The sequence below is a fragment of the Impatiens glandulifera genome, chromosome 1, assembly GCF_907164915.1.
Source record: "Impatiens glandulifera chromosome 1, dImpGla2.1, whole genome shotgun sequence".
NCBI classification, from domain to species: domain Eukaryota; kingdom Viridiplantae; phylum Streptophyta; class Magnoliopsida; order Ericales; family Balsaminaceae; genus Impatiens; species Impatiens glandulifera.
Window position 1 is genome coordinate 115,038,574 of NC_061862.1, and position 22,419 is coordinate 115,060,992.

At 27.9% G+C, this 22,419-nt stretch overlaps 1 protein-coding gene across 1 annotated transcript; it reads left to right on the plus strand.

The window, feature by feature from the left end:
- Positions 1–14,583: 14,583 nt before the first annotated feature.
- Positions 14,584–17,977, plus strand: LOC124940962 (protein WVD2-like 2). The gene is made up of 5 exons (XM_047481323.1): positions 14,584–14,697; positions 14,825–14,943; positions 16,197–16,401; positions 16,695–16,805; positions 17,647–17,977. The coding sequence occupies exons 1-5, from the start codon at positions 14,584–14,586 to the stop codon at positions 17,917–17,919; spliced, it is 822 nt and encodes a 273-aa protein (XP_047337279.1). The 3' UTR covers positions 17,920–17,977.
- The last annotated feature ends 4,442 nt before the right edge of the window (positions 17,978–22,419 follow it).

A 22,419-nucleotide genomic window follows, 5' to 3' on the forward strand; every position in this document is an offset into this window, starting at 1 on the left:
CATTAGCGTTTCAGATAGTATGATGCCATGAGGGATCTATGTTTTCCCTACGCATGTGGTATGCTACCTACAAGATTTTGGAGGATGTCTAGTCATCCTCTAGAGATAAGAAGAAGTGATCCAATAGGAATGTTACCGTCATCATGGATTAACCCAAGGTCAAAGGAATTTCTCCATTTCTGACTTCCATTTTCGTCCATTGTTGGAAGTCGATTGTGGCCTTCTTAAGGATAGTCTCGGATGTCATTTTGGTTTATCTGTATTCCTCTTGTAGAAGCTTTATTAATGACATTAATTCTACAAAGGAATTGAGATGTAGAATGTTTTTGTTAATTATTAAGATAGCACTGAATTCCTGTATGGTTGGTCATATGTATGTATCCCATAAAGTAAACTCATTCGATCGGGCTCCACCTTCTTTGAATTTTCATCATTAAGGTCTTATTTATCTTGAAGTGATAAACCTCGTGATGGGAGTTAATCAATAAAATTCGTGGTTCAACTCGTTTTCATGGAAATTGTCGATCCAAGGGATCATGGCGATATCACTTAGCATGGACATCGTCTAAGATTGAGAATTTAAAACAATTTATAAAAATGTGTTTGTTTTGAAAAGAAAACATAATTGAGATGTTCATTTAAACTATATATGCATGCAAATAATACAATAGTAATCACATAAGGGTTGTAGTGACAAGGTTTAGTTGTTTGGGCACGTCAAACAACCAATTTGGAGAGAGTATCTAGGTTTTTTATGCTTAGGGGAATCATAAGAGAGTATCATTCATCGATAGTGGAGGGACTATACCACTGCCACAAACTAGGAAATATCAACTAAATTGGGAATTTTTCCCATCTTCATAATGCCTACGTCCTATTGGATGGATCATTTATAAAGACAAGGGTCGATCACATGCATTCTAGTTTTTCCTCTCGCAACTAACTCAATTTGTAACAAGTTTTCATTCCTCATCGATAATCTTTGCACATAATTTATTGAAGTACTGATTCCAATCGTGTACTTATGAAAGTAGTGTTAGGGTTATGTACCCTTCCTAGGCCCATGCAGTTATTAAGATAAAGTATATGCATCTATTAGGTGTTGTACCTTCGAGATGTGCATATTAAGTTGAAAATGTTGTACAAACATTTTCGAAAGACAAGTTTATGTTTTCAAGTTAAATAATTTAATCCCTAGTAGAGTCGACAAAGAGTTGTACCCCCCGGAAAACTCTCGTCCTAGAAAAACTCGAGGTTTGAGAAATTTCAACATTAGTTTGTTTGTCAAAAATCATTTTTAAATAAAACATTATTAAAAATATTTATAAATATGTCATGACCTTTTGAAATTAATTACGATAATAATTAATTTATGATCAAATTTAAAGTAATCTTTTAGATTTGAAATAATCAAATTAAAATTTGATTTTTTTAGAAATATGTATTTAAATTAATTAAAAATATTTAATTTGTAATATTATTCATTTCATAAAGAGTCGTCAATTGATTTTTTTACATTTTAAAATCAATAAAAAAATATACATATACAAATGTATTTTTAACTAACGTTTCTTTTTAGTTCGTTGTTTGTTGATACTCGAGAAAGGGCTTTAAGGCTATATCTTTTGTACCCGTTAAAAAACGGTCTCTACTTTATAAAATCTTGTCTTTTTATAAAATTGGTTGTATAATGTTTTATTTAACCAATTATTCTTCTAATCCTAGATATACACATATTTTCGTGGATTTAAAAATTATAACAACAATATTTAAATGATAGTACATGTAGCCGATGATGATTGAAGAGGAATGTACCTAAAGAATATCAGTATTAAAGTCATTAGGGTTTTAAAAAAACTCCCAAATAATCCATTATGAAAACATGTTTTGTGAAAATATTCCACAAATTTTTCAACTAATTTTCAAATTTTTATAGATTTTTAAAAAATGGTTTGGGTTTTCAAAATTATAAAAATAATTTTGAAAATTAAAAAGTGGAACCAAACTGGCCTTAGGATATGTGTTGTCGGTCCTAGGTGCGAATTGCATCGGTTCTGGGCTAAAGCCCTTGATCAATGGTTGGAACCCCTCGATCGAGGTGCGGGGAATTCGGTCGGGTGTAAAGGATTCCTTGATCCTTGGGTTAGCCTTAGGCTAACTTTTCTTGGTCGGAAACCGGACTTGGGTTGATTTTTTGCTAACCTTGGGCTAGGTTTTCTCGGTCGAAAATTGAACTTAGGTCAACTTCTAGCTAAACGTAGGTCATCAAGAACACCAAACTACAGGTTTGGTGATTTCGTTTGAGGCTCGGATCCTTTGATCCAAGGGCATGGGAAGTTTCTTATGGTTCTAGGAGAATTTATAACATCATCCTGATGTGTCATTCGATCGGGATGATGTTCCCTTTAAACCAAACAGTTTTATGACCAAAAAATGGATATCTATTTTTTAAGTTTTAATGAAACCTAAGGATTTTGTCAATATCTTTCTTATGCTTCATATGGTTGAATGAAACCAAAACACGAGCACTAGTTTTTCATTTTGATCAATTCAAAAATCTATTATTTTATTTTTTATAAATATTTTAGTTTTTTTATCAAACATGATCTGGATAAATTTTAGAACTGGTCCAAATAGGTTCTCAACATTATTAAAAATATGTTGGGAAGCTTTCTGGGTTGATGTTCTTGAACAATAACTCAATAATTGAAAACCCAATCTTGAAATTTTTCAACAAATTTGGGGTTTTTCTTATTTAAGATGATTGATTGAGTTTTGCTTCAACAAAAAAACCTTATAAATGATCATAAGATCATTTTCCAATAATGAAATCGAATAACCAGACAGTATATGAAACTATCAATACTCAAATATAAAAATTTCAATTCAAATCGATAACTTGAATTACTATTTAATTAGAAGCTTATTTGGAGAACATTCCTTAACTCTTAGGAAAGATTTTTGAATGCCTGAATTAGAGCCTGAAGGCCTTACACGGAAATTTTCAATTTCTAGAAAAAGCCTTAAGCTTTAATGACGAATTTTCTTTTGAGCTTGATTGAGAAGGGGAGATTTGATCCCTTCTTTCGCTTTTCTCAGGGGAGGCTATTTATAACCTCCCAAGGTCGTTTCGTTTAACAAGTGGGACGGATTAAGTCAAAAGTCATCAATGACGATTTGTGTATTCTTCATTATACTTGCCTAGTCGAGCCATGACGAGGCCTATGATTGTAGGGGAAATGATCACTGTGGTAGGGTGATCATTTCAACTTTCGAATTAGCCATTTTGGTGGCCTACCGACAAAGTTCCATCTTTGACAAATTAAAAATCGGATATGTTCATATCATGCTCTTCGTCGCGAGGAAGAAGACAAACCAAGCTAAACGACGTCGTTTTGGGCGAGAAATTGATCAAATGGATGCTCTGTTCACGTTCCATCCGTGTTCTGTTATCGATCATGCATTATGTCGCTCTGGGCAACGGCGTTGAGTTGCATGTTTGTTGATCCAATTTTGCGCGAAAGTGCCTTTCTTCTATTGTAGCGGGCTACACGATTGGCTTTTAGGCTCATTCGAAGGTTGTAGCTCCTACTGTAGTAGTTCTTCCGAGTTTCGGTCATACATGATCACATGCGATTTTCAGTCTTAGAGTTTGTTTGGAATTTATTTTTTTAATCCATTTTTGTTCAATTTTCAATATACAAAATATTTTTAATAAATATGACATATATTTGCTAAATTTTTTATTTTTAGGTTTAATAAATAATTTATTTTAGGATATAATGGATCCTAAATTATTTATTTTAATTCCCCTTAATTTTCTTTAAATTAATTTGCGATAAAATGAGTAAAACATTTATCCCAAATTATTTTATTTATTTATGGGGTGGTTATCCTTAATTAATTAGAATTTAATTATTATAATAATTAATCTAATTAATTATTTAATAATGTTTTGGCCTTAATTTTAATTATTTTAATTTTATTTGTTCAAAATAATTATTTTTAAAATTTTATAAATTATATATGTAAATTTTTTGTTTTTACAACCAAAAAATAAAATTTAATATATCATAGACAATCTTGAAATATATGATTAAGATTCAACCAACAAAATTATTCTTATTTATGTATTTTTACACATTTGGATTTTTCTCATTATTTTATAATAGTGAAGGAATAGATAAATTTAATTATGATTAATTAAATTTTATTTTAATTTTTTTCTTTAAACTTATAAGTTTAGATTTACAACAATAATAATAATATTAATAAGACCATACAAAAATAAGAAAATAGTTCGTGTTGGTGTATTAGTGGAAAGATATAATATAGCATTCATTAATCTTTTTTTTATTTATAAATTTTATAATTATAAAAAAAATTATGTTTTATCAATATAAAATTTATAACTTATTATTTTTCTATTAAATGAAAATTTTAACTTTATTAAATGATGATTAATTTTAGGCTATATTTATAGAACAATCAAAAAAAATATAATTTTTAATATTTTAAATAAAATAAAATAAAAGTAAGATAAACTTTATTCTAATTACATTATCATTTTATATACACTTATTTTTAAAATAAAAATAATAATTTTAGTCATATACTATTTATTAAGATGGACCTCAAATTAAAATATAATAATACAAATTATAATTTTAATAATATATTTATAACTTTAAAAATAATTAATTAAGTTAGTTAAATGCATTAAATGTTTACATTAAAAAATATATTTATTTATAAATAATTTATTAACATGAATAGATGTATATTTGTATCATTTATTAGTTTATATGATTATAATTTATATTTTATGACATTAATTATATATATATATATATATATATATATATATATATTTTGTTAATTGATCTTAATTTAATGTATGAGAAATTAAAATTTAAATGCGGCTCTTAATTTGATGAACCATGAATCTTAATAGAAATGGTCTTTAATCCTCTATTTCTTTAGATTTTCTTTATGTGGAATGGTTCTTCCAATTGATGAGTACGTCAATAGATTTTTCTCTATATTGTTGGGGACGCAAAGGAGAATTGTCCAAACTTTAAATGCGGACCATTACCGTTACATATAACTAACATTAAGTTAGTTATTATAGTTAGGTTATTTTTAATTCAGTCCCTTCATAAAATTATAAATTTTACTTAGGTATCTTTACTTTATATTCATGACAAATACACTCATAAGGCATAAACTTAATCACATTATTTTGGCTTATATTAAATATGATAATTACACAATTATTTATTATACTAGTGAGCCTAAAAATTCCAACAACCTCCCACTGGGTCACGTATGTACAAAAATAAATGTATCAATCATAATGCGCCTAAAGTTTTATGTCATCTCAATCATATGTTGTATTAAACAATTTTATCAATTAATTATATCAATATAGGACCAAAGAGCTCGTCGTTGTATTTAAGCACAACTAGACCCAACAATGATCACATAAATTAATACAATTAATTGACAAATCATATCATGATTGTGAGGAATGAAAATTCCATGCAAGGTGATCTTTTCATGTCAATTTTCAACTGGTCTTACTTGACTTTAGTGAGATCATACTTTAAACATAATTATACAAAGTGTAATGAACTGAATAATACTTAATTTCTGATCAGAATAATAAACTTCATAAATATTTATAAAATAACTAAACTGAAAGACAACCAAATTACAAACTCCCACTGAAGTTAGAGATCGTCGATCTCTACGATACTCATACGAGCAATATTCTCATGAAAGACATTAGACGATAAACTCATTGTCAATGAGTTTATAACCACCGAGTTTGTACATAAATATTTTATAGAAATCTATTTACTTTGTATCATTTCTTTCATAATAAGAAACTTGATATCAATATCACTTAATTTGATGCCTAGTAACATGTCATAAATTCCGCTGCAATAGTGGATGACATCATAAGTGTATGTTTGAAACTTCTTCAAAAAACGACAAAACCATCTAGAGAAAAATATAACCCGAAGTGGATTTCATACTGTTTTGGCATCCCGTAAGATCGAAGTCAGAATACTCAATGATCTCAAGACTTTCCGACTTTTTATATGTGAGCATTTAATTCTTAGTTCTTTTCAAATATCTCGTAAGTATTGGCTACTTAATGTCAAGAAAAATTTGTGACAAACAAAATTTCACTCATATATAAAACCATAAATAGACGTTTACTCTCACTGAACTTGTGATACACAAATAATCAATTAAATTCACTTCAAAACCAAAAGAGAAAATTGTTATTTTGTGAAATTTATCACTAACGAGACGCTTCTTTAATTCTATAGATGAATTTCTTTAATTTGCAAAGAATGTTAATTTGGTCTTTCGACACAAAGTTTTCTCATTGCAACAAATTATTTTTCAATGTCTCTATTGAAAAACCCTTAACATATATTTTGGTGAAGTTCCATATCAAAATATGCAATGAGTACCATAAATTGTCCTTAAAGAGTAATTCAATGAAACTAGATTGTCATAAAGACACTTAATTTTAAAGTTGTTGAGTTTGTACTTAATGAATTTGATCAATATTGTCTTGTTATTCTTTTGAACATTATCATCAATATCAATAAAATCCTTATTAATGTCAAAAAACACTTGAGATACAAATCAAATCTTCCACAATAAGATTTATTGATCTAAATCATTTTTAAAGACAAAATCATTTCTCCCCTCAAACTCAATATCCTAAAAAAAATATTGTAGTCTCGTCTAAAAAAAATATATTTAACTTGACATTATAAAAATTTATAGCCCTTGATTATTTAGGATATTCAATAAATTAGTTACTCACATTTATAAACTTGAGTAACAACTAAATTCAAATAATGATTTATCCCATCTCAAAATACTTAATGCAACATTAATATCAAGTCTTTGGACAGTAATATTAATTGCTAATAGTATTTTGGTGTAATGATTAAACATTAATAATAAGACATGTCAAATATCAATCTATCTTTGGATGGATTAATTATTTATATAAATAAGACTTTATAATTATTACATATTTTTATCATCACAAGTATTAATGCAATTCTGTCAATTAATTATTAGCCTTTGGGCCAAATAATATAATCAAATGAATTACACAATATTACCATTCAAAATTGTCTTGAATTAATTTCAACAAACATTGTCACTTTAGTGATTATTTGTGTCAATCACTACAATCCAAATAATGAACAATAATATTATTATTTTAAATTTAAATGTCATATTATTGTATATAACCCAAATCAATAATATATAATTTTCCAAGAAACATGTAATTTATTTTATTATAAAAAATAAAATTATAACGTAGGCCAAATCTTACTCGATTTTGAAATTTATAATGTCTCGTATTAATCAAATTAAATAATAAATCTTCAAGATTTATTTGACTAAATTTTAAATATTTATGACCTGAAATTCAATTATTCAATTATTTATCAATTTATTAATAATCATTAATATTAATCTTTTAATCCTAAAATAAAGGATATAGTTAAATTATCTTTTAATACTAAAATAAAGAATATAATTAAATTTTATTATATATTAATTTATATATATACTTAACCATAAATATTATTCCTTAATTCTCTTTGATTTATAATATATATTATATATTATTTAATCCCTTAACAACAAATATCTCAAATGATATTTAATTAACAGTCAATTTAAAACCAGAATTCCTCCTTTAACGAAAAAATCTAAACGAGAATCTAACTATTCATAAATCTAATTAAAATTATTAAATAATATCATAAATCTTTATATTCTTTACTCAATTATTCCATATTATCGAAAATCAATATATCCATATATTCCGAAATCATTAGGAGAGAAAATTCAAATATTCATTTAATCGTAAAATTCAAATTTTCCTTAATTTATCGTCAATCTTCCATTATATTATAGACTCCATAAAATTTAATCTAAATTCAAAATATATGAATCTTAATGAAAGATATATCTTTCAAATTAAAATTTTCATAACTTAATATATATATATATATATATATATATATATATATATATATATATATATTTGATTATCAAAATCAATATATTTATTAATCCAAAAAAAATATATTTTTAATAATCTATAAATAAATTCATGCATATATATTCTTGAAATATACATAAATTTAGGAATCTTAATGATAATTGCTTAACCTTAATCTATGTATAACTGTTACTCTTTAAATGTAAAAATTTTATATTATCGTACTTTGATAACATGTTTTTAAATAATTTATAAATAATTCAAGCATATATATATATATAATCCGACCAACATAAATGCCCTTAAAATTATCTATAAATTCATAAATGAATACATATATCATTCCAGTCAAAATAGATAATTATAATATATCTTAAATCTAATGTCAATCTTAATTAATTTTAATTGATATACATATATATAATCGTTTCTCTTTAACGAGACTTTAACGAGACTTATCGAGAGAATCTAAATATCATAAATATAAATATTTATGAACTTAACCCAACAAGAGAATCTAAATATTCCTAAATCTCTAAATATATATGAACTTAACCCAACCAGAGAATCTAAATATTCCTAAATCTTGGGATCTTATGAGATTATTCAAATATATCTTCGTATCAATCTTCATGATAATACCATACCATCCTTAATTTAAAGATATATCAATCAAGATAAATATATATATAATTCGATTTAAAATTTCAAATCTAAAATATATATATTCTTAATAATATTATCATAATCAATATATATTTATTTCTAATAATATTATTGATATTATTTAAAATTGTCAATATATATTATTTGAAATTATCATAAATATCCATATATATATATATATATATATATATATATATATATATATATATATATATATTTAATTGCATGTATATTAATTTCATAATTTCATGCATATTGCAAATATATCTACACCGATATAATTTTCTCACATATTTTCTCACATAATTAAATTACGATGACTTTGATACCAATTGTTAGAATTATCCTAATTAGATCCTAATTTAATGTGTGAGAAATTAAAATCTGAATGCGGCGGAAACGTACCTTAATTTAATGAACCATGAATCTTAATAAAAATGGTCTTTAATCCTCTATTTCTTTAGACTTTCTTTATGTAGAATGGTTCTTCCATTTGATGAGTACATCAATAGATTTCTCTCTATGTTGATGGGGATGCAAAAAAGAATTGTCCATACTTTAAATGGGGATCATTACCGTTACATATAACTAACATTAAGTTAGTTATTATAGTTAGGTTATTTCTAATTCAGCCCTTCATAAAATTAAAAATTCCACTTAGATATCCTCACTTTATATTTATGACAAATACACTTATAAGACATAAACTTAATCAAATTATTTTGACTTATATTAAATAAACTTAAATGATTAAGTGTGTTTGCGGGATTAAGTATGTAGCCCGCAAACACACTTAATCAATTAACCAGACGCAGAACTTGCCGTCTGACGGGCTCGAACCCAGGAACTTAGGGTTGATATCCACCTCTTTTTGCAGCTAGACTAGAAGAGGGAATTTCATATATATATATATATAATATATATATAAAATAACGTTTAATTATAAATTTTCCATCTTAACGTATTACTCGTCAGGTAAGTATAAACGAATTAGGTGATTGATTTGTGGTTGACCCACCCTTAAATATAGAGAGATTAATTTAAAATATACATGATTAAAAATGATATATATATAGAAGTCTTAAACTTACCACTTATATATTTAATATTCTAACCAACTGATCAATTTAATTTTTATATTTTTAATTCAACAAAATATTTTTATAAGAAGGATGAACATGCAATTTTTAATTTTTTTTATTCATTTTTATATAAGGTTAGAGAATATAGATTTTCAATTTATATTAATATACAAAATTATAAATTAACAATTTTAAATAGTTTAGTAGTTAAAGTGACCTGGTACATAATAAAAATAAATGTTAGAATATTGTAAGGTGCAACATTGAAATTTGAAACTATTATAAGAATTTATATGAAGAAGTTATAATGGTTAAAATGTGAATTAGATTGTGGTGGTTAAATGAATGAGATGGTTGGTTGGTCGATACAAAATATTCGATGTGAAAGTCGATTGTAATCACTAGGTGAGAAGTCGATTAGATTGGTGGTTAAATATGTGAATGAGATGGTTGGTGTGTTGGGATGTCATCTGAGAGGGTCGCCGATAAAATTTTGGCAATTGAGTTATGTGGTTCTGTTGAACCGACTTATATGAATTTTATGAAGAAGATGAGAATGAAAGTTATACCAATATCCTATATTAGGATAGACCCGGAAAACCGAGATTGAATATTCAAATCAAATAATTTGTTTGCCATATAGAGGAAAGTCTAACTTCTTGGAAAGTTGGTCCCTAAATATCATAAAGAAGAGATTTTGTTATTCTACGAGAAATAATGGGCTAAAAGAAGAAATTTTGATGAAAATGTGATTTCTTTCCTAGACAAATATAGTTTAAAAGAATTTAATCTAACATAGATAATTGTTAGTACACTCAATTTTTACACCCCAAAATTAAAATGAATTTTCTAAGTTTAGTATGATGTTCATACTTGATTACGGAACCGGGGAACAAAAATAAAAATAAAAATCACTTTGAAAAAATGGCTCAGAGGGACTCTCGAGTAGTGGTCAAAATGCTAATTTCCAAAAATACTCGAGCTTCATATTTTTTTCATACGTTCACAATGATTGTCTTGAAAAAATTATGAACTTTGAGTGTAATATTGTTGTTGGACAAAATGTATTGAACAACCAGTTTGGGGCTCATTTGTATGTCCAAACGTCAATTTTCTAAAAGAGTCAGAATTCGGTAAACCTAAAACATTCAGATTGACCCGTTCGAAAAATCTTGAATTTTGAATATAATATTTATGTTAACAATTTTTTGTAGAAGGCCTTTAAAAGGACAAAAACGTCAAAACCAAGTCGGAACAGGTGAGTCGGGAGCGAGTCAACGAGAGTCAATGTGTCAGGCTTCAAGCCCAAAAGGATTCAAAATCGTGCGTGATGATGTCATGATGACGCTAGGCACGCGGATCATTTGGAAAACGGCCAAATCACTAACAAATATTAACATAGATGATGACTAAGATCTACATTCTATTTTAAGTTTATTGCCTCTATATTGAAAGATTATTGAAAATAAAGGAGGCTTTGAAGAAATATAGAGCAAGTGTTGATGTTTGCAATGAAAGATTTCTTAGAATTATCCTGCAATTTATTAGACTATCAAGTTCAATTGAATGAGGTTGTCTCACGACATCTCAATTTTTTAAGGGGCACATTGAAATGGAAAATAACTTTTTTTATTCTCATGCTCAATCGTCATATGTGATGGTGAAGAAATAAGAAAGAGAGATTCATTTGGTAAGAAATTAAGAGGTCTGTTACAATAAGTTGCATAAGCAATTGGCCTTCTACTTTTACATAATGTAGATATGGTAAGGAACATTGAAGTTAAAAAAAGGTTGATAAATCATTCACAAATTCAATGTGTGATTTTGAAACAAGTGAAAATAGGAAAAATAAAATAAAATATATTTCCAGGTATGAAATATTTTTCAATAAATTCGGCAGAGCTTAGTCATATTTTTTTTTGGCGAATTTAAAGTAGCAAAGCTAGTTTAATAGGAGAAATGTGTTTGCCATATATGTTATATATCATTGTTTTACTTAGAAATGCTAGATTGTAAATTCTAATATTTGTCACCGATATGTCATGTAACATACTTTTCGGTTTCATTTATTTAGTTTGTATCCTCTATTTGAAAATTTTATTTAGTTATAATAAAGATGTTGTCATAGAAGAAAAATAATATTGTTAGATATTATGATATTGTTAGTTGAGAGGCAACTCATTGTTGCATAACATCAAAATTATTGATTTAAATTATTTCTATATATTTTAATAATACAAAAAAGATGTATATTTGCACTAAAACACATTTTTTTTTATTGTGGATGTAGGTTGATGAAAGTGAAGATGTTATTTGTTGGAGGAGACTATTTGATTGGAATGAGTTAGTTTTTATACATTATCATCCTATAGATTAATCAAAAAAATTATTTCATTTGATGATTGTTGAACTTAAGAGTAATACATTTTTAGAGAGTTTCAAATACATTATAAATGATTTTTTTAGAATATAAACCATTCTAACTAGGAGAAAAATAGTGAAAATAACTATGCATTTAATTTTTGGATTATTAAGTTTAAGAGTAATACACTCTTACAAAGTTTAAAATACATTATAGAGAAAATTTTCAAAAAATAAAGTATTATATTAATGAAAAAAATAGTTGAAATAACTAAGCATCTTTGTTGTCTTGACAATAAAAATGGAAGTTGTTTTTTCTGTAAAATAAACTTTAATGGATGTTTCCCCATATCTTTGCAAATTTTTCATTATTTTTTGCAAGAACTTCTTAGTATTAATAGTTTAAGTGGTTGATCAAACAATTACCAACTTATGTTGTAAATTTCATTTAGTTATACACATCTCTCCATCAAATTTAATTAGATATTAATCATTCTCTTTAATATTTCTAGCTGCAATTTTATGTAAGTTGACAGAAAAATATTTGGACCAATTTTCACTAAATAATCAAGAAATCACACTCATGATGAAACTATAGTATGAAAAAATTTCTTCTTGTGCAAACTATAGTCTTAATTGTGGGATAAATACCAGTATGAAATGTTTATGTTTATTTTTTAAATTAAAGTTATTTCTTTTTTACCTTCCTTGTTGAACTAAATCTCTATAAAAACTCTTTAAATTAATAATATCAGGATCGGTGACATTTATTCATTTAGGGTGACATTTATTCATTTAGGGGTTATTGATTTATCGATAAATTAAAAATTATTATTTTAAAGAGTTTTTAACCGATTCAACATATAATTTATATATCCATATAAAATAAATAATTATACATAACAAACAAAAAAGACAAATTAGTTTATGTCACTTAGAATTACGTTGCAACGAACATTATGACTCTAAGATTAGCACTATTAATGACTTTTGAAGTACTAAATAAATTTTGAAGTACTATGGTAAATGTAACAAGAGGAACAAATATAAATATAATATTAAGTTTATGATACAATAAAAAAATACAACACTTGAGCTATTGGATTCAATAAGAAAAGTTAAAAATGCACTCCAAATAAACTTGAACTTTAAAGGAAACCAAACAATTATTAAATCATATTTCAATAGAGTGTATATATGTTATCAGTTTTATGAATTATTAATTTATGATTTTCTTGGGACCGAAAATTATAAAATGATCTCCCGAAAAAATATTATCTTATTATTTTATCGAGTTTTCAATTTTTTAACATCAACCTAAGTCGAGATCGGACAAATTTATTAGTTTAGAGATTTTATTAAATACCAAATATTGATTTAAGGAGTTTCTACCGTCTCCCTATGTAATATAATAATTGCATTCATTTCAAAATATCTCATTTAGTGGAAAAAAACAAAAATTACTTAATTATTTTTTGGTTTATGCATGTAATAATTTATACTAGTGTGTATTAACATAATTTTAAATAATTTTAAATAATTTTATATAATTTTAAATGAATTATCTTAAAATAATTTTAAAAACTGCTTTTATGAGATATCGAATAGTCTATCAATTATGAAATTATATATAACTTAAACTATAACATTTAAAAAAATGAAATATACCTAATTGTTTTTTGGTTTATGAATATTATTTAAACTAGTGTATACTTAATATAGTATTACATAATTTTGAATGAATTATCTTAAAATAATTTTAAATAATACTTTTATGAGATATCAAATAGTTTATAAATTATGAAATTATATCTAACCAAAATAATTAAAACTATAACATTAATTAAAAATATTTGAATGCATTTGTTAGTCATTTTTTAATAAAAACACATTGACTCTGTTTAAAAATAATCATAGTTTGAACCGTAATAAAAATATTAGTTTAATTAAATGAGATAATGGTCTAAAATATATTTTAATTAAAATTAACAAATATAATAATATTTATTTTCGTTTTAACTCAACCTAATTTCTAAGTGTTTCTAAATAGGTGCATATAAGATTTAATCAATTTAGGGAGAGACATTTGTTTATACATTAAATTTGAATTGATTTGAAATTTATCCATATAATTTTTAAAACACATAAACTTAGTTATTAATTAAAAATTAAAAATATCTTTTGAAACTTTAATATTAACTATATATGATGTTTAAAATACTTATTTTGGTATATTATTATTACGGTTAGAATGACATTAATTATTGTCTTACTCTTTATTTAGATATATTTAATTAATTGTTGTAATCAAACGATGTATGTTAGGGTTTATAATAAGCCAAATAAAATGAATTTGTGTAGAACTAATCACTAAATTAAGGCGATGATCAGAAGCAGCAAAATTAAGCTATATATTTGTCCATGGGCATGCAGTTGCTATATTTGTCAGAAGCTGAGCGGCGATTATTGCTGTTTTATAGACATGCCACAGAATTAAAACAATATTCCTCAAGGGAAGAAAACATTCGTGGAATTGTAAGAGCGCCATTTCCGTTTTCTTCTTTTTTTAGTGAGAGAAAGAGAAAGTGGGGCTGGTGTTTTCGTTTCTTGTGGGCGAGCTCCAATTCTGGGTCTTTCTCTCTTCATTCTGTGTATCAATCAGATCGAAGCTGCAGCTGCAGAAACTGGTACGTACTACCTTCTTTCTTCTTCTTTTCAAATGGCTGTTGTTCTTGTGGGATTTTCTTTACCAAAATTTCTGGGAACAACGTCTGCTCTTCTGTATGATTTTGATATGATTTTCCCTTTCCTTTTCATTGGTTGTTGATGATATCTATTTGATTCAATTTATAAGTTCAGCTTATTATTAACATTTGGATAATAATCTATTATAATAATTTAAACGTTGTTCAGTCCAGGTTATTTAAATAACCTAGAGAGAGAAAAATGATTATTGATAATGAATGGTGATGATTTTAAGAAAATGATAATGTTTTTTTTTTTATAAAAAAACTTAAATGGTATTGATATATATAAATAAAATAAATAATTATAATTTAAAATAAAGGGTATTTTAGTATTTTGGTTAATGACTTGATTGATTTGAAGAATGAGATGGGAAGTGAAGTGACAATTGATTTGGTTGGGTTATTTGGAAAACCCAAATCCGAACAAGGCCTAAGAATTCCAAAAAAAAATAATTAAAAAATATATTTCACATTTTTATACAATCTTTTCATTATCTAACTTCTCTAACATTTAATTTTAACGATATTTTTCTCTTTAATAACTTTTTTTAATATATTTTTATTTATTCTCTCTATTCTTTTCATTCTAAATTAGGTATTTGAAAAACAATAAAGGATTAAGAAGGAGAATAGTAGCGAATTTATTTAATTATATGGCATCATACAAGTTCATTCACTCATTACAATTATACTCATTCTTTCACTACTCAAGTGGCAATAAGTTTCTTCTAAAGGGTTTATATCAAGTTCCATTCCTTTTTAAAAGCACTAGATTCAAGTGACATGTCATGACAGTGAACACATGCATGTACCTACAAGGAATTAGTTGAGTTGCATGAAAGCTATACCAAACATCTGTTTACAAAAAGAAAACCATTCTAATGTACTACCAACATTTTGAAATTCTTGTCCTCAATGTTTCTCACTTTCCCTTTATCTTAGACTAGACGAATAGTTCCATGTGGTGGTTGTTGTTTGTATCGACGGGGTTGTATACATGAATATGCACTATTTATTGTTCTAATAAATACAAAAAGGTTTTTCGTATCTTAAATATCCCCCTGCATGCATCTGTGATTTTGTGACAGCCCAACCTTCCAACAGTCTCAAGGATGTCTTTTCATGAAGATGAAAATAGAAATGACGACCAGGAAGACGATGTTTCCGTAGCTTCATCGTATCCTTCATCGTCTCTATACTTTTTTTTTTATCTTATATTGGATAGTCTTTTGAAAGATGATTTTTCATATTTTAAATTTCATTATCGTTATTCATTCTCTATATCTATTTAGAACTGGAAGTGTGCCTGTCCTTAGCCCGATTTAGAGCTGCAGCATCTGTTCGTTCGACAGGCTTCAAGCCAACTGTACCTATTGCACCTGTGTTTAAATGCGTCGAACGTTTGGAGAAACGCAAAGAGTTTTACACAAAATTGGAGGAAAAACATCAGGCTCTGGAGGCAGAGAAGCTGGAATATGAGGCTAAGACTAAGGTTAATTAATGAATGAATGCATCAATATTCCCAACTTGACTTGTTCAAACTTCAAATCATAAACTAAAATACTAAATTATTATATATTTTTTTTTGTTACATATTTGTATCCTTGGTGTCTTTTTACCCAAATAATTTGACTTTTTATAACCAACCTAATAAAATAAGATTATTTGAAAATAACTTCAAATAACTCAAGATCAAAGAAACAAGGCCATTCTTTCTAAAAGGGTATATCTATCCTATGATGAAAATTCCAGTGACATATATGAACTTTTTTGTATATGTTTTAGGAGGAAGATGAAGCAGCCATTAAAGAGCTGAGAAAGACATTGGTGTTCAAAGCTAATCCAGTTCCCAGTTTTTATCATGAAGTACCTCCACCTAAGCGTCAACTTAAAAAGGTAATAGGCAGCCAAAATTTTCTTTTATTTTGTTTGGGGAGAATGATCAAATTATTATAGATAAGTTATTCCAGTTAGATATCCAGGCTATAAAATCTTTTCACAAAATCTATCCGAACTACAAAGATAATAATATTAAGAAAAAATCTACCCGGGCTAAAATTTTTTTACAAAATCTAACGGCCTACCAGGGGCGGAGCCAGGATTTGAAACCTACCCGGGCTAATTTTTTATTAAAAAAATCTATCGGAGTTAGTTTTATAGTTTGCTGTCACCAATGCCTTTTAGCGACGGAAAATAACCAATAACGACGGTAATTTACCGTCGTTATTGATGAAATACATACAGGCCGTTTAAGGCTACAGCCCGGGCCGGCTTGTATTTGGCTCCGGCCCTGCGGCCTACAAACATGGGTAAAAAACAAAACATATCCTTTAGCGACGGAAATTGTCGTCCTTACTGTCCTACACATACAAAATCTTATGGTTAGATCTGCCTTTGTTAAAGGAGTTTTGGCTTACGAGGGTTGTGATACCATACTCTAAAAAGTAAATTCTAATTTTTTTATTTAATTTAATATACAAATAATTTTCCTGAATATAATCAAAATTATACTATTAGTCTATTATATGATATATCATAGTTTTTCTTCATTTCATATAAAGATTTGTTTCTGGATAATAGTCTTATTATTAGTGATTTTTACAAACAAAACTCTCGATTCTTAGGATCACGTTCAACATAAAAACAAAGCTGTCTACAAAACAAAACTACTGTTTCAAATCTTTCTTAAGCTAGATAGAAAAATATGACATTGATTTTGTGAACTGTGGGCATGCAGAAGCCACTAACGCGGCCCAAATCGCCAAATCTATCGAGAAGGAAGAGCTTTGGCGATTCACTTGCCACTTCTCCAGAGGGAACCCCACCGGTTTGCTCAAGAGCCACTAGACACAGTCTGGGAACTATTAAGGATGGAAAAAGTGCTCCCACCAGCCCTCTCAAGAGCAAAAATCAGACAGATGAGAGCAATGGAAAAGTCAAGGTTAAGGAATCGGTTAAGGACGGTGGCCTGGCTGAGTCCCACGGTTCAGACATTGCGGTCAATGGCTGATTCTTTCTGGTCAGTGTCTTGTTGACCCGGATATTTGTTTGCTTGCAAGAGATGTAAACCACACATTTATATAAATATTATATTGAAATTTGTACATGTTCTGTAGCAGAATAATATTTTATCAATAACTGTGTAATGATGATTATAAATAATATATATATATTTGTTCTAAAACCCAAAACATTACAGATGAAATGAGGAGGTTTTTAGAGATAAAGTTTATGTGCAGGTTGCAAAATCTTTTTAGAAAATATTCAAATCCATCATGCCTATGAAAACTCTAATCCAAGATGTTAAACTTGTAATAAAAAAGAATGTAGTGAATTTAGGGTTTCTTTGTGAAAGTATTGTTCTCTTCTAATTGATTCTTCTATAATATAATGATACTTCACCATAAAATTGTTACGGACAAAGACGAAGTCAGGATTTAAAATACGTCTAAGTGAGTTTTTTTCTTAAAATTTATCTTAACTAAAAACATTTCACAAAAACTATAACACAATAATATAATCTATGTTCTTCATCAAAAGAATTTTTTATTTTATTTTATCATTATTTTTATTTTAATATAAATTCCCCTCGTGTTAACTTGGGATTTGTTTTAATTTTATTCTTATATATTCTTCAGAACCGCGCCTACTGATATGCCTACTTATTATCATACCAACGAGAAAATAATGTCCATATAGATTCGTTCAATTCTCGAATGATTTGTTTAAAAACATTGTGTGTGAGTTAGTCAACCTCGAAGATGTGTCTGGTTGAACTAAAGGGAGTCACAAGAAAAATCAATCATAATACAACAAACTATTAACGTGTATAAATTTGCATGCACACACAAACTTGAATCTATGAAAATAATAATTAACCCTAACAATCTCAAACTATGTTGCCTTCATTATCTTCTCACGTCATTGCTTTGGTATGTCATCGTCTACACTTAGAGAATTATTTTGAAGCTTTCGTCAAGACTACAATAAGCTTCCCATTCGATAGAGGGCATTACCTCTCGGTTTTTATCTTGAGTTAGCATTTTTGCATGCTCGTGTATCCACGATGCAATGTTATATCATTCCATGGTTGTCTTTTCTAGTCATACCTCTCAATTAATTGAATTCCAATATTCTCCGAGAAAGGAGTGACAAGAAAAATTCAAGTTCTGAGTATAACGTGTCATGGGTCTAGGCCCATGGCGACCTGTCATTACTTCTTCATGTAGGTTTTAAGGAATTGATAACGGATGAATTTGGACGAATTTTGTGCAATGTTGTGGATCTAAAATAAGCAATACCCATATATTCTTGAGAGAAACAATAAAGGAAGAACCAAGCATTTTTGAATTAGTGTACATGTGTATATCAAGGAAAAATAGAATGAACTTCACGAAGAGTCGTGAATTCCAAGTTAAGTGAGGCTCCATCGTTTGTCGAGAAAGGTTAAAAAGAAAGAATCATGAACCTTGGGTTTGAACAACGCTTGTGCATTTGTCGATGAACGATATGAGGAATTCCATAAAGAGTCGTGAACACTAGACTAAATGACTCTTGTTTGTTCGTCGACAGAGGGATATGAGAAATGCCATAGAGTACTCTAAATTAAGTGGCATGTGTGCGTCCGTCGACAAAGGAAAAAAAAGAATTCTAAGAAGAATCATGGATTCAAATCTGAATGATGCTTGTGCATTCATCGTTGAAGTTTAAGAGAAAATATACGCAGAGTTGTGGATTCCTAGTCGAATGAAACTCATTTGCTCGTCGATAGAAATAATCTCTTAAAGAGTAATAAATTATGAGCAAAGTGGAGCTCATGTATTTGTTGACAAAGGGGTAGGAGAAAATCCACGAAGAGTCGTAAATTTCGAGCTAAACGAAGCTCATTTATTTGTCAAATATCTTCTTACGAAACAATCTGTAGTGAATACATTGGCTCCGTCGAGAGATTAATAGATTGTTTACAGCATAAAGTCTTAGAGAGTAATATTTGTTACTCGTATGCATGTATGTCTAAAAGTAAAGAATAGGCCCTCAATTTCCATTCATAAATAGAATAAGCCTGTTAAAAGAGATTAAAATTTGTATTTGGGTGTAGATAAATATTATTACAATCATGCATACAACCATCTTCCTCAGGTTAAGAAATTACTCATAGTTTGTAAAAGGAAATATAATCTAAGTATTTCTCTCCATCGATTTGTTTCTCCGTCTTTGGCATGCTCCTCTTTATAGATGTTCATGGGATGATAGCCTCATATTAATAGAATTTTTATAATCTGGATGACAATCTAACATCAATGGATTTGTGTAATAAAAACACAAATACAATAACTCGGTAGGTTAGGTCACCTTTTCTTTTTTATACTTTTGTTTATTAATTTTTTCACTATTTTATTTCAAGAATGTATTCGTTAACGCCTATTTATAACTATATTCATTCCAACGTGGCTTTGTTAATTCGGCACAACAAGTCAACAACTTTTAGAAATTATATAAAAAATTCATGTACATGACTTTCATGGTAAGAAAGTTGTCTCATCAACGAGGGCGATCCAAAGGTCGCCGATGCAGAGAGGTTTCTCAATTAGAATGTCCCCCTCGCCGCCAATCATGATCTCATCCCTTATTACTAAGGGCGCTCAATAAATGGAGGAAAGTGCCAACGACATATTTTTTTCTAAGTTCATAAACCCACAGAACATCGCTCAATAAAGGGACAAATCGTCATTCCACATTGACGAATCTTAGCCCGTAAGATTTATATATATGTAAGCGGCGTCGCATTATGCACACACTATAACACCTCAAAGTAAAGAGCTACTAAAGCTCCGATGCATAGGAAAAAAATATGTTTCTAAAACATTAGGCCAAAATATGTTTCGAGTTAAGAATTTCATGTCCCCATAAGAGTCGTCAGAAACTGTAACAGGATAAAAACCGCTCACAACTATTCTAGGATTGGATGCGTAACGTTAAAAAATATTCTTTTTTTATATCGAAATTAAATTTTCTAATCAAACTCCATAACTTATCTTAATGTCGAATTGCAATCGAGATCAAGAATAAAATTGTAGGTTGACATAGGTCTCTTTAACTTTTATCAATTTAAAGAATAAATCTCACGATATTGATTCGCCGCCTATTTTTTCTCACAAAATTAGGAAAACTAGCATTTAGCCCGTGCATTTGCACGATTAATAATTTAAAAAACCGTGAAAAAAATTACGGATAACATCCAGGCCCGGCCCTGAGATTTTGGGGCCCTATGCAAATTTAAATTTTGGGCCCCTAAAATAGTAAAAAAAAAAATTTTTAATTTTAATTAATAAAATAAAATAAAAATAATTAATATATTATAATACGAGAATAAAAAGGAGATATAAATATTATTTTTATAATATATATTTAATATTAAAGGAGAAAAAAGAGGAAAAAATAATATTAATAATATAATATTATTAAATATAAAAAATGGGGTCCTATAAAAGTGGGGGGCCCTATGCAAGTGCATTGGTTGCCTTACCCCAGGGCCGGCCCTGATAACATCTCTAGCATTTTTAATTTTATTTTTAACCGTTTTAAATTTAAAGACAAATGAACCCACAATCCGACCGAAGTATCCAAATTAACCACAGCTCTCGACCCGACAATCCGGACACTTTATAAATTAAGCATCATTATATATATATATAGATTAGTTAGTTAAAAAGTTGAACTTATATTAATATTAAAACGTCACGCGTTTATCAAATTTGGTGTTGAATTTAAAATATAAAGTCTTTGTAGCCTAGTTGGTTAAAGAGTTATACTTGTTTTTTTAGGTTGCAAGTTCGAAACATACCTCTAGCATTTTTAATTTTATTTTTAACCGCTTTAAATTTAAAGGCGGGTCAACCCACAATCCAACCCAAGTATCGAAATTAACCACAGCTCTCGACCCGGCAATCCGGACACTTTAAAAATTAAGCATCATTATATATATATATAGATTAGTTAGTTAAAAAGTTTAACTTATATTAATATTAAAACGTCCCGCGTTTATCAAATTTGGTGTTGAATTTAAAATATAAAGTCTTTGTAGTCTAGTTGGTTAAAGAGTTGTCCTTGTTTTGTTAGGTTTCAAGTTCGAAACATACCTCTAACATTTTTTATTTTATTTTTAACTGCTTTAAATTTAAAGGCGGGTCAACCCACAATCCGACACAAGTATCCAAATTAACCACAACTCTCGACCCGGCAATCCGGACACTTTAAAAATTAAGCATCATTATATATATATAGATTAGTTAGTTAAAAAGTTGAACTTATATTAATATTAAAACGTCACGCGTTTATCAAATTTGGTGTTGATTTTAAAATATAAAGTCTTTGTAGCCTAGTTGGTTAAAGAGTTGTACTTGTTTTGTTAGGTTGCAAGTTCGAAACATACCTCTAGAATTTTTAATTTTATTTTTAACCGCTTTAAATTTAAAGGCGGGTCAACCCACAATCCAACCCAAGTATCCAA

Excerpts from the sequence above, each read along its gene's own strand:
- LOC124940962 (XM_047481323.1), top strand. The coding sequence starts at position 14,584 with ATGGGCATGCAGTTGCTATATTTGTCAGAAGCTGAGCGGCGATTATTG. Across the intron at positions 14,944-16,196 it reads GGAACAACGTCTGCTCTTCT|TTTAGAACTGGAAGTGTGCC; the intron begins GTATGATTTTGA and ends TCTCTATATCTA. Across the intron at positions 16,402-16,694 it reads AATATGAGGCTAAGACTAAG|GAGGAAGATGAAGCAGCCAT; the intron begins GTTAATTAATGA and ends TATATGTTTTAG.